A 14,343-nucleotide genomic window follows, 5' to 3' on the forward strand; every position below is an offset into this window, starting at 1 on the left:
CCACTCCCTCCCCTGCCTCCTGCCCGCGGCAATCAGCTGGCTTGCAGCGTTCAGGAGGGAGAGAGGAGGAGCGAGGACACAGCGCGCAGGCTCCTCCTCCCTCCCCTGCCTCCTGAACACTGCAAGCCACCTGATTGCCAGGGGCAGGAGGCAGGGGAGGGAGCGGGGAGGTGCGCCGCATCCTCCCTCCTCCCCCCTCCCTCCTTCCCGCGGCAATCAGCGTCTTGTGACGTTCAGGGGGCAGGAGGGAGGGGGGAGGAGCGAGGACTCGGCGCGCAGGCTCCCCCTCCCTCCCCTGCTTCCTGCCCATGGCAATCAGTTGGTTTGCGGCGTTCAGGAGGGGAGGGAGAGGGAGCCTGCGTGCCGAGTCCTCGCTCTTCCCCCCTCCCTCCTGAACACCTCAAGCCAGCTGATTGCCACGGGCAGGAGGTGGGGGGAGGAAGGGGAAGGCACTGATCTGCAGGGTCTGCCAGTGGGAGGGAGGCGCTATAGGGCAGGGTATAGGGGAGCTGATGGGGGGGTTGCCAGCTGTGGACAAAGCAGGCAGCAAAATGACGTTATAGTGAAGCATTGCACAACTTTAAATGGAGCATGTTCTGTAATTGAGCAGGGACGTAAGATTGAAACAAGTTAAGCGAGAGGACGTTCAGTGGGGAGTTACTGTATTCTGTCTGAGAATATTTGTTAGAATAAGGTATAACCCACTATAAAGTTCTCTGTGCACCACAATAATTGGTGCACTGTAGATGGTTGCATACATAATGGACCTCATTATGCAATAATTCTATTTTGGAAGTTGGAGACTGATTTTGTCTTCACCTAGTCTGCTTAAAACCTGGAACATGATTTTGCCCACACTGTGCCTGGTGTTGTGCATAGGGCTGGTAGCCCTGGTGGTCTTGTATAAGTACTGAGGCTTACTGTATTCGTTTTGTTAAAGCATTCCAGCACTGGTGAAAGATACTAGTTTGGCAGGCCCTGGAGACTGATGCCCTCTGTATACCCACAGAAACAATACAATAAGTATAGTGGTAGTTCAGGTTTCCAACACATATTGCTCCCCACCAAGGTGCTTCAGAAGAGATCATATAGGATCACTAACATCTCTACTTAAAACCCACCAGCCCATTCCACAGTAGCCATCAATGATAACATTTCTTCAATTATTAGCAACCTCTGCTGTATTCAGACTGGTGAAAGGCTCTGTATCCCAGTTCTCATCTCCTTCATATTTATAATTAGATATACTTTTAAAAAAATCCCATTAACTATGTTGTTTTGCTAATATTACCACTCTCTGACTTTGATAATTGTACATTTGTCTGATAAAACCTGCCCTTCAAGATCACGTTTTCCTGCATTTTAATGTTTATTCAAAGAGGCATATTACTGCATCAGAACATAATGTTACAGAATCATAGAAGCATTACAAGTACAACTGGTTGGAATTTTTTTTTTTCCTTCATGGACCAAATTGTTAGCTACAAACTGAAAACAAAAATATTTTTATTTGGAAAGCCACACCGTCTCTCAAGGGAGTTGCAGTTTGGGTGCATCATGTTCCCATTCTCCTTTATGTGATGGGCTGTCTGTTCAGACTACATCTACTGTTACACACCAGGGTTTTCTGTCTTGAGGAGGAGAGGTGATGAATCAGATAAGATAACCTATAATTCTCCTGAGGCAATGTTGTGGGGGGGGGGGGTTCAGCCAAAACCAGAAGACTTTAGCTTTTGGGGAGTTCAGTTTATCAACTAAATAAATTGAAATTTTCAGAAGAAAGCAGATGCTGTCATGTTTAGTAGAAAACAAAATATTCTGTCAAACAGTCTTGATGGAAAATTTTCAACAGTGTCGGTCCTAATTACAACTATCAATTTATGCCAAAGGTCAAATGCAAAAAGATCAAATCCAGAGTCTAATAATCACACCTACTGAAGGGATCATAAGAAATCATAATCGGACCACCTGCTTATTACAGGTCACCAGCACCCAAAGACTAAATCCAGCAACCGAAATTAGACCACGGTATTACAGACCACAGGAGACTGGACTATTATGTGCCACGGGGAGAAAATAGGTGGGACAGAAGTGCACCAAGGCCCCTGCAATGGCATGAAATTGATTTGGTGAGATATTCCCAGATGACTGTCACAGGGCAGGGCTTCTCCGCAGGTTCCAAGCATACACTGTCCTGCCCAGGCTACTTTAAGTAGGTTTATTGTTCAGACATACACAAAACAAACAGGTCCCCAGCTCACCCTTCTCAGCCAGTCCTTATTCAGCCAGCTCTGCTCTTACTGGCTCCATTACCCTTCTTGAACAGCAGGTTCAGGGCAACTTTCCTGGGCACTGACCCCTTGCTCCAGAGGCCCACTATAGGTCTTAGCTCCACTCCTCTGTGACTCCTCTCTTCAGATTTAGCCTGCCCCAATCATTTCTCCTCTTCTTCTTCCTCTTCTTGTGTTTTATGGCAAACCAGAGTCTATAACCTCCAGGCACTGGACACCACAGATAATTCAATAATTAAAGTTTCTCACCGACCCCAGTATTCTTAAAGAATTGCAATATTGCTTTTTTATAGGGCCCCTTTTTCTGATGCTCTTACTGGGATCTGCAGTGAAAATTTAGGTATTTTAAGGCGTCTATATTTTTCATATAAATACCCCCTTTCAATGGTACACTCTTTGAACTCCCAAAGAAGATAATCAACTGTTTCCGGGACCTTGCACCTCCCACATAGAATCATAGAATCATAGAATATCAGAGTTGGAAGGGACCTCAAGAGGTCATCTAGTCCAACCCCCTGCTCAAAGCAGGACCAATTCCCAGCTAAATCATCCCAGCCAGGGCTTTGTCAAGCCGGGCCTTAAAAACCTCCAAGGAAGGAGACTCCACCACCTCCCTAGGTAACGCATTCCAGTGTTTCACCACCCTCCTAGTGAAATAGTTTTTCCTGATATCCAACCTGGACTTCCCCCACCGCAACTTGAGACCATTGCTCCTTGTTCTGTCATCTGCCACCACTGAGAACAGCCGAGCTCCATCCTCTTTGGAACCCCCCTTCAGGTAGTTGAAGGCTGCTATCAAATCCCCCCTCATTCTTCTCTTCTGGAGACTAAACAATCCAACAATAATCCATCTTTATTTTTTTTTAGAAACTAACTGGCCATTGTAGTTTAAATAGTCACTTAAGTTCTAACTAGGCTCCCTTCGCTTTTTGTCTGTGTCTTGGAGTACATCTGTATTTTCCACTTTGTTTCTTTTGCTCTTACTTCTTGCCATTCCTCTTTTTGAGATTTTTTTGAACTCCACTTTATTCAAAGAAATCTCTAAATCAGTTTCCTTGTACTTGACAGCAGTTTTGCTACTTTGTCTGCCAGCTCATTGCCCACTAGCCCTACATGTGCTGGGACCCTTGCTATTACTATGATTACACCCAACTGCATCCGTTCTGTTGTCAACAGTAACATTTCATTACGTGTATTATTTCTGCTATCTGAAGTGCCATTTTTGACTGCCACTAATCCTGATAAGCAATCAGACAGTGGCTGGGCACACATCTATGCCCTAGTTCGATGCCAGTATTATCCCTGCTCATTCAGCTACAAAATACATACAAAATTTGATAGCCTTACAGTTGTCTTGATTCCAAGTGAAGGAATGCAGAATGCTGTTCCCACTCTTCCTGTTCTTACATTTTGGAACTATTGGTGTACATCTGGCAGTAGCATCCCTACTTATCACAAGCACATTGATTTGCTATATCTTGTACATTTAACACTCCCTTACCTCTTTTTAATTTCATTATGCAGTTCTATATCTCTCTCAGGTGGTATACTTTTTCAATTATGATGCATTTTCCCAAAGCTATGTATTTTTAACCTCTTGCAGGTTTTTCTTTTCACTGAGATCCTTTGTCCATGGTTTAACTCTACTTACATGAGGTATTTTGAGGTTTTGATCTATATATTGACCACTTAATTCCTAGCACTCATCATACATTAGCTTATTGTTTCCATCTTCACTGTTTCCAGTTACTTTAGCCCAAAAGGTTGTCTATAAAAGCTTCATTCTTAAAGCAATAGGCATTTTACCTGCAGCCATCTTCAGTACACACAGTAGCATTGTGATGAAGGCACCACATGCATTTCTCAACACCTGAGTTTGGAGTGAGTCAAGCTTTCTCAAATTCATTTTTGAAGCCAAACTGAAAGCCTGGCACCTACATTCAATCACTGGTCTTATTAGTGTTTTGAATGGCATTACCACTGCTTTCTTATGTGCACATCAGGAAGTTCCAGAAATACTTTTAAGTAAGTGGTTTGTGCTTTACACTTATCTCTAATATTTTGAATTTGGTCCTTCCAAGTGAGCTTGCTATCGAGTATCACACCTAAAAAATTGAAGCTTTTAATTGTACTTATTTTCTGTCCATATTTACAATCTTTTTAAAAAAATTATCAATTGACAAAACTAAAGGAAATTTTAGTCCTTTAGTTTTGTCAATTGAGAATTTAAAGCCCCCATTCCACACCCATCTCCTCTTCCTGCCTTCTGGCAGGTTTTTATAGCCTCAACTGCAGCCCTGCCCCCTTTAATTGGCTCACTTGGGCTCCCTGCCCTGACACAGGGACTGAGTCTGGTCTACTTACCTTGTAACACCTCTCCCCTCTTTTGACCTGTGAAATGCCTCCTGGGGCTACTCTGAGCCCTGTTGTTGCTAGTGCTATGGAATGTTGTTACTGTTGCCGGTGTTGCTGTTTTTGGCCCTCCAATGTCAGCTGCACTAGCAGAGAGTGGAGTGTGTTGATTCAGCAGACCTTGATGTTATTCATAAGCAAGACCACAGGCTTTGTTTGGTGGTGAAGGTGCTTCCCAGGTTTATTGTTGACAAAACATGGTACTAGCCCCCCATAGGAGCTTCAGGTACACTAACATGTGTGCCTGTGAGAATGGAACCAGCTCAGTCAGTGCACCAGTACTCTGCCCCCATGCTGGAAATAGGTGCCCCGCCTATGTCTTCTCCTTTTATACACTGATACAAATAAGTTCTGTATCACACTCCAGACATTGCTAGTTACCACCCTTCTCCTTGTACCTGCTAATTCAAACAAAACATCCTTATCCATTATCCTATCATCTCCTCCTTATCTTCGAGGGGTCAGCGTGTTCCTGTACCATCTCTTAAGAATCTGTTTATGTAGAACTTGAGAACTCTGGGTGTTCTTGTGTCATCCTCTCTGGTCAGGAATGTGCGTATTTGGTTAGCCAGTACCTAATGGGGTGGTGTTGTTTTGCCAAGACCAGGCCTACTCTGGTTCACAGCCTGTGGTTCACACTCTTATGCCTAGGGCTCCAGCAAGGCCTACAACCCCTCCCAAGGCAAAATATATTTATCACAGACAAATTTCAGAAAACATTCCTAATACTCCAGGGCCTTCCATCCAAAGTGGATCCCAAATTTTCCCAAACCAATCAAAACATTCCCAGCACTCATTTACCAAAACACAAGCATTCCATAAAACATTTAACATTACACAGAAACTCAGACATATCACAGAGGGTTCCTGAAGTCCCATAGACCCAAATACAATCTAACTGGAACAAATCTCTAATCCTTGTCCTTCTGAGCCCTATTTAATGGGATCAGGGTCACACAGTTAGCCTCACCGGGCACAGTCAATACACGGTCTCATTTTCTCCGCCTGGACTTGGAGGACCTCTTTCCTCCTGAGTGAGACAAAGATCTCTCACCAGTTGCCCTTTCTCATGTTTGAGGTACTGTAACTTGCTTTCCACCTGTCAAGGCTGAATCTCCACTCTGTCACTCTGAGTGCAGAAGGTGGGGGCCCGCAAGGATTCTAAAAATTAATACTGGCCACTCCAGGTTTGTATTAAACTCCCAAGATTACAGCTTTTCTTTGACCTTGGGAAATGCTGCCACCACCCAAATGCAAAAGGAAAAAAAACCACCCTTGGACCCAGGAAGGAACACTTGGGAATTCCTCCCTGTGGGGTACCCTCAAGCCCCTTCACACACACCCCTCCGGGGAAGAGCTGAGAAAGCCACAGCTAGTTTCCTTTGTTTTCTATCAGCTAATCAACCCACATGCACAAACCTCTTAGGACACCAAAAATCCAATCCTGTTCTTAAAAAAGGTAAATTTTATTAAAAACAAAAAGGAAGAAAATACATCTGGAACTGAGGCTTTTGCTAGATTTTAAAAGAGCTATTTTGGGTGCTTAATTTTTGGAATCGCTTTCTTGGGGGTTCAACTTAAAGGTTACAAGCAAACAAAAGCCCTCTCGGGTTAGCACAGAGGAGATCCACAAGCCTTAAAAAATAAACAGAAATAAACCTGATCATGTCTAGCTAAACATTCTGATCTTACACATTTGGCATTTCAGATAAGTAGTTCTAGGTATGATCTGATGATTTATGATCATACCTGGCTTAAAGCTGCTCATAGGATTGCTGCTCTGTCCCTCTAGCCCAGAGAGAACAACGGAGAGACAAAGGGAATGCTTTTTTCCCATTTTAAACAGTTCTAGCCTTCCCATTGGCTCTTTTTGTCAGGTGCCCACTCCCTTTTCTTTACCTGGGGAGTTTTAATCCTTTACAGGTAAAGCAAGCAGCCACCGAGAGGGACTTTATAGCTAACTGGCTGGGTGGGTGTACACAAAAGGGAGCTCCCCCCTCCCCCCCCCACACACTTTATTTATCACACCATCACTTGTAATCATTCTGCAAGCTCCCCGGTGCCCAGGACAGACCCATAAAACAGGTATTCCCTGAATCCCTACCTGCTCTGGAGCCCTGCTTCCACCCATAGCCCCTTATCTGGGCTTCTTCTCGTTGGCGTGGCGCTGTCTGGGTCCCCACACTACCTTGCTTAATTGGAAGCCAGTCTGGGGCTCTGTAGTACCCTGTTAGGATTGAGACTTTGGTTTCCACAAGCCCTGCCATAACTTTCTGAGTAGACCCTGGCTCCTGGTCCTGCTCAAGTAACCGTTTCGGAGAACACACTTCATGACTGGACATTCTCATCTAATGTGCCCAGGCTGGTCACAATTAAAACACACCACGTGGCCCCCTCACCATCCCCACAAGTGTTTCCAGTAAGATGTGGAATTACCTGGGACCCCTGTAACTCTTGTGTATCCCCCAAGTTTCGGCCACATGAGGTCTTTTCCCTGTGGGAACTTCCCTGGGTCACCCTCTGCCATATTGCCCCAGCTGTTCATCTACCTCTTTTTGGACTCAAAGAAGGCCTCTGCTCATTCAAAAGCTTCCTCAACTGAGGGTGGCTGAAAGCGCCTTACCAAGCTCTGGGCTCCCAGGGGTAGACGTTTTAAGAACTACTCCAAGACAATTTGTCCCACGATTCTCTCTACTGAGTTGGGTCTGAGCCACAAGGTCCCATAATTTCTGAGACACTACCCTTGGTTGTGCCCCACTCAAAATTGGTGTCTGAATGCCTCTGGAGTCAACCCTAGTTGGTCTAGAATGACTGCTGTCACTGCCAAATAGGGACTCGCCTGTTCATCACTTACTGCTCAGTAAACTGCCTTTGCCTGGCCTCTCAGTATCAGTGCTAGGTGGGGCATTCATGTTGACTCCTCCCAGCTCAGTGCCCTCACCACTTTCTCATATATTAGGAGTAAGGCCTCTGAGTCATCTTCTCATCACAGTTTTGCTAGGCCCAGGTCCAACTAGCCCATGGTTCTATCACTGACTCTGTTGCCTGGCATCCTTTGGGCCAGCCATTTCTGTAACATCTCTTGTTATTGAAAGTGGATTTCTAACCAACGCTGTCATGTGGCAAATTGTGACTTCTGCTGATTCTCCATCAATTGCATGAGCAGAACCTGAGTCTGCTGTTGTTGTTCTTGTTGCTGCTGTATCATGGCCATCTGCTGCTGCTCCTTTGTTACTAACAGGTGCATCACCACCTCCATTTTCCCTTATCCTCTCCATCAAATGAGGCTCATCTTTCTCTTCACTGGATCCCACATTTGCAGGTTCCTTCCTGCACAGAAGGATGGACCGTGGGATCCTGCCATCTCGCCTTTACCCCTCGTCACTGGGCACCAAAGATCCACCTCACGCTCCCCTTATATCAGGGCACAATCAAAGTGCCCACATTCTACACCATATGTCACAAGGGAGGGATTCTCCCCAGTTTCCAAGCATACACTGCCTCCCCCCCCCCCCCAGTTTCCTTTAAGTAGGTTTATTAAGTAGGTTTATTGTTCAAAGATAAGTAAAACAAACACAAACAGTTCCTCATCTCACCCTTCTCAGCCAGTCCTTTTTTAGCCAGTTCTGCTCTGCACTGGTTCTATTACCAGTCTGGAAAAGCAGGTTGAAAAGAGAGAGCAAAAATGAAGTGGGGATGTTCCTAGCTCTTTATAGCCACCTTCGTCTGCTATGGACCATCACAAGCAGTTGAGGCCAGTTAAGGAGCTAGAGGTTAAAATGTCTGGAGGGAGGCAGGATGTTCCTAGTGGAAGTTCCTGAACTCTGTAATTCACTTCTCATGCTGGTTCAACAAAACCAGAATTTGTTGATATTTAGTGTATAGGGCTGGGCCCATCTCTTTCTTCAGGCTGTTGCTCAAAAGGGAGTTCGGTAGTTTGAAGTGTAATTTATATTTTTTCCTTTTGCTTAAAACCCACATCTTCTATTAACTGGAGCACATGCATTTGGAGACTTTGTATGGAGAGTACTTTCTAAATTACACAATAAATAAATCTGTCATGCATTGGCTTTTTAGACTCATAGAGTTTAAAGCAAGAATGGACCACCAGATAATCTACACCATCCTCCTGCATATCTCAGGCCAGCAATACCACACAGCACTCACACATTAACCCAACAACTGAAATTAGACCAAAGTATTACAGCCCTTGAGAGACTAACCTACTATGTGCCTCGGGCAGAGAATAGGAGGAAATGAGGTGCAGCAGTGCCTGAGGCCCTTGAAACGGCAGGGAATAGATCCTACCAAGGGACCAGCACCCCACACTGCAGAGGAAGGTGAAAAATCCCCAAGGTCACTGCCAATCTCACCTGGGGAAAAATTCCTTCCCGAACTCACATATGGCAATTGGTTAGACTCTGAGCATATGCAGGAGCTTTTCCAGCTCTAATTCCAATGGTTTTATTACAGTAAAAATAAACCATCAATATATTAATTAGTATTTGTTGTCAGTTTTCCCAAATAAACAGAATTATATTTGATGTCAGATATATCAGAATCTCTCATATTTCTAAAGGATTAAGACTTGAGTTCATAGGGATTTCCATCCTTGTATTTAGGTGGAATATTCTTATATTTCTAGATGGGCAAAATCTCTTAGTCCTACAGCAGTCACTCTTAAATTTCTCCTGCAAATGCGAAGCCATTTCCTGTGGATTATCTCCTGTCATTGATTTCCATTAGGGTTTTTTTTTAAGTCACACAATTGTGAAAGATAAGATAAGAACTTGAGGTTGTTTTAATAATTATTAAATAATTATTTCCTCATAGAAAGATATACCAAGAGACAATATACAATATTACTGGACTGGATTATCATATAAATCTGAGAGGATTGGCTGGTATTGGGAGGATGGCTCCGCTCTCCTTAACACAGGGAGTGGACTGGTAAATTTTGATAATTTAGGGACAGATTATGACCCATCCTGAGAGCCCCTGTAGAGGAAAATCCTATGTCACTCCCTTACTCTTTTACACTGGCTGCCTGTGTTGTAAATAGAAGCACAGGGTCAATAGTAACCTTTGTGGGGCTGCTGATCCCCATTGTGCCCAGGACAGAGAGGGAGTGGGCAAGCAGAGGTAGAGGATTGGACCTGGTCCCACAATGGCATGGTTGGCACAGCTGAACTGGTATGGAGGTGAAGGTAATCTGAACCAGTTGTAGGGAAGATATAGATTACTTTCCCCAGGGAAGCTGGTGAATGGGCCCTGAATACACATACGGAACGCAAATGTCAGGACATAATGAAATGATGCTTTATTTTCTAGGATTGAGTTTTATGAAAACTATGACAACTGTGCATCCTGTATGGATTGAAAATGTATACCCATTATGCCTGTTCATGGGAACAATTCTGGATCCACAAGAAAGTGGTTGTCCGGCTAAAATGAAGAGACATCACCAGAAAGAACATTGTTTCTGTCAATATGAGATAACATAGGCTCAGTGTATTTTGTTTACTTTTTTTTGTTTTGCTTTTGTTTAGAGTTCCATTAGGAAACTGAACACACAATAACTGGAAAGTGTCTGAGGAAGTAACATGCAAAAATAAGTTAGTGTCAACATCAAAGTACTACTGACATACACCAGGAAGAACTCACTAGCTCCATCAGTCCAGTTGTGAAATGTGTAACAGATGACCATGTGAAACTGGGAGCTTCAGGAATATCACAGAACTATATAAATTAAAAGACCTGTTCGGTCACATCGGGTGACCAGAATTCCAGGACATGATTCTTCTGAATAGTAGATCTAGTTCAGCTTCAAATATTGTAACTCAAGAGAGGAGGCTTTAACCATGTCTGTGGAGGATCACATAGATCTTACTTTTGCAGGGGGAAAAACAAGTTGCTCAATTCTAACCTGAAAATTATTTTTTTTCAATTTCATCACACTTCAGTTATTACCCCCCACCCGCTCCCGAGACAGCCATGAACAAATCCTTCATTCTGCTTGTTGATTTTATTTATCTGGTGCAAACATACTATATCATGCCTGTGATCCTCACTCCAAGTTAGACATGTTTAACTCTCTTATTCTTTCAATATGATTGGTCTGTTTGGTGACTGGATAACTCACATGGTATTCTTTTTGTTTCCTGATTAGATGGCATACCCCTTATAAGCTATGTTCACTACCACCCAAAATAAATTTAATTTTGTCTCTCAGTGCTGCGGATGAACTAAGGAGTCTCTCTCCCTTGCACTGCCAGTCTTAGCACGAGGAAAGAATTCATAGATTCATTCACTGAATCATAGATTTTAAGGCCAGCAGGGACCATTAGGTCATCTAATCTGACATTCTATCTATCTCAAACCATAAAATTTCACCCTGTTACCTCTGTACTGAGCCCATTAACTTGTATTTGGCCAAAGCATATCTTCCAGAAAGGTATTGAGTCTTGATTTGAAGATATCAAGAGATGGAGAATCCACCACTTTTCTTGGTAGTTTGTTCCAGTTTTTAATCACCCTCACTGTTAAAAACATATGCTTTAGTTTTAATAATTATTTATTACGTGATTTTATTGAGGTAGCACCTAAAAACCCCAACCATGGACCCAGGCGCTCATTATGGTAGGCATCCTACAAATACATAGCAAAAACATGGTCCCTGCCCCCAAAGGGTTTACAATCTAAGCATAAGAAAAGAGATAACAGGTGAAGACAGACAAATGGAGAAACACGGGGAAACAATGGGATGCTATTTATCAGCATGACAGGCAGTGGTTTCAGCACATCCACTGCTGAGATGTTGTCAAGTTTTTGTAGACATGATGGCAAAGGAGAGTATTAAAGGGAATTATGAAGGATGATAATGGGGTAGCTTTGTGGACTTTTACAGGGAGCTCCTCCTAAGAGAGGGGAAGCATGGGAGGAAAACACAGAGGTGCTTGATTGAAAATTAACAAATGGGTGATGACAGTTGGCATCATTGGCAGTAGGCATCATTGGCTGATCACAGATGGCCGTCCATATTTTAGTAGTGTGAGAGATGACAAGTGGCCTAAGGATAGGTCATGTAAGGCCTTTAAAGTGAAGACAAGTAATTGCTATTTGAAGTGATGAAAAAAGGGAGCCCAATGAAAAGATACAAACAGAAGGGTAACATGGTTAAAGTGATGAGCTAGGAGAATGATCATTGCAGCAGGGCAAGACTGCATTTGTCAGGGCTAGACAGGAGGATGTCATAGTAGTTGAGACATAAGATAACAGCCTGGAGTCTAGCAGTCTGGATGTAGAGGAAAGGCCATATTTAGAGATGCTATACAGGAAGAATTGACTGCTCAAGCCCATTCAATATGCTTCTCTTGGGATAATCTTTCTTGTTCATTACTCTGACCACATTGTCCCTCTCTTTGTATCCCTTCATTGGCTTCATTAATCTTATTATGCTGGAGTTCTGCGGAGGGATTTTCTTCTCTCCTGCAGATGGCAGTCTCTTTACAGTCATGAGGATCCACAGCTGTAATTAATGCCACTGTAGAAGTTATTCTTATACGTCTTGATAATATTATTCCCAGGTAGTGTGGTATTTATTTATAGTCACAGAGCCTATGAAGATGAGTGCAGTATAAAAACATCCATAGATTGAGAGCTCTTCACAAAATGATTCATGTTTATCTACCTTTGCTTTTCAAGATGTATTTCTTCCCTCTTTGTGTTTCAACCCAGAATCTCAAAACATTTTGTCACTATAAATATTTGTCATTGGGAAAAAAAAAACACATTGTTTAAATAATAATTTAAAAGTGACCAAAAGGCTGCCAATAACAGATAGCAGGGGCCACTACATGGAGATATGTGTGTGCGCTTCTTTTTATCACCAAATCCATTCTTGGTTCCTCCCAGGGCTCCCTGCCTATATGATGTCTGGTTTGCTCACATTGTGCACACAGAGTGCTGTTCATAGAGCTGGTAGCCTTGCTAGTCCTGTGTAAGTACTGAGACTTGTTGTATTTACTTCTAGATTTTTAGGGCATTCAAATGCTGGTGAAATGTGCTGGTCTGGTAGCCCCATGGAAAGTGTTACCCTCTAAATATCCACAGAACTAATACACTAAGGACAGATCAGTCTTCCAACAGGCACACACACACCCCACCCTCAAAACCCCAAGTGTCTCACCACAGATCATTTAAGATCACTAGATTCTGCACTTAAAACTCACCAGCTTATTTCCCACAGGCCATGAAAAAGCGTGATGGTAACTACTTTCAGTAAGTAGTGACCTGAGCTGGCTCCATCTACTGGTATTTTTCTTCACCTTCTCCTTGCCTTTACGTTTTGCAATGCAAAATGCATACGTGTACTCACACACCTACCATGGATGCACACAAAAAAGAATGAATAACATAACAATAGCTAAAAGATCAAAACCATTATCTTGCTCTGGAAGGTATTTTAGTTCATTTCAGGTTTCCGAGCCTTTGGGGAGGGAATTGAAAGCCCCACCTTAGACCACAAAGATATGCAAGCCACTAACCACAATTGCTCAAAGAGTTTGAAAAAAATGAGAGTTTGTGTTTCAGAAGAATGAGGATGAATAAGAATAACGGTAAATAAGGTTGTAAATCCTCTATCCCAGAATGGGCACAACATAGAATCATAGAATATTAGGGCTGAAAGACACCTCAGGAGGTCATCTAGTCCAACCCCCTTCTCAAAGCAGGACCATCCCCAACTAAATCATTCCAGCCAGGGCTTTGTCAAGCTGGGCCTTAAAAACCTCTAAGGATGGAGATTCCACCACCTCCCTAGGTAACCCATTCCACTGCTTCACCACTCTCCCAGTGAAATAGTGTTTCCTAATATCCCACCTAGACCTCCCCCACTGCAACTTGAGATCATTGCTCCTTGTTCTGTCATCTGCCACCACTGAGAACAGCCTAGCTCCATCCTCTTTGGAAACCCCCTTCAGGTAGTTGAAGGCTGCTATCAAATCCCCCTCACTCTTCTCTTCGGCAGACTAAATAATCCCAGTTCCCTCAGCCTCTCCTCGTAAGTCATGTGCCCCAGCACCCTAATCATTTTTGTTGCCCTCCGCTGGACTCTCTCCAATTTTTCCACATCCCTTCTGTAGTGGGGGAACCAAAACTGGACATAATACTCCAGGTGTAGCCTCACCAGTGCCAAATAGAGGGGAATAATCACTTCCCTCGATCTGCTGGCAATGCTCCTACTAATACAGACCAATATGCTGTTGGGCTTTTTGGCAACGAGGGCACATTGCTGATTTATATCTATCTTGTGACGTTGTGCAGTCTATATGGTTTTATAAAAACTTGATAATAAGTCAATATAATGTAACTGAGATAGTTTTAGAGAAAATACGGTAATAAGTGAATGTAACGTAACTGGGATATGCCTCATGCAAAAGGTCTCTTGTAAGGTATCATTACAAAGCTCATAATCTACTGAGTGTGATCATCCTATTTGTAGAAATGTACCACTCTTGTATCTAAAACTAGAAATATAAAACATAACTCTGAGGGCCTATTTTAATTATGTAAAGTGTGGGCCATTAATGATGGTTTGGAATCTTGATGACTCCCATTAACAAGGACCATTGTCTGCAGA

The 14,343-nt window shown here is 43.2% G+C and overlaps 1 protein-coding gene across 1 annotated transcript in view; it reads right to left on the bottom strand.

The window, feature by feature from the left end:
* Positions 1 to 7,962, bottom strand: part of LOC101945114 (alpha-2-macroglobulin-like) — a 22,635-nt gene extending 14,673 nt beyond the window's left edge. Inside the window, exon 1 of the mRNA XM_065555123.1 lies at positions 7,873 to 7,962. Coding sequence (XP_065411195.1) covers positions 7,873 to 7,962 — 90 coding nt within the window. The remainder of the gene's footprint in view (positions 1 to 7,872) is intronic.
* Between the last annotated feature and the right edge of the window lie 6,381 nt (positions 7,963 to 14,343).

The sequence above is a fragment of the Chrysemys picta genome, chromosome 1 (assembly GCF_011386835.1).
Source record: "Chrysemys picta bellii isolate R12L10 chromosome 1, ASM1138683v2, whole genome shotgun sequence".
In the NCBI taxonomy this organism is placed as follows: Eukaryota; Metazoa; Chordata; order Testudines; family Emydidae; genus Chrysemys; species Chrysemys picta.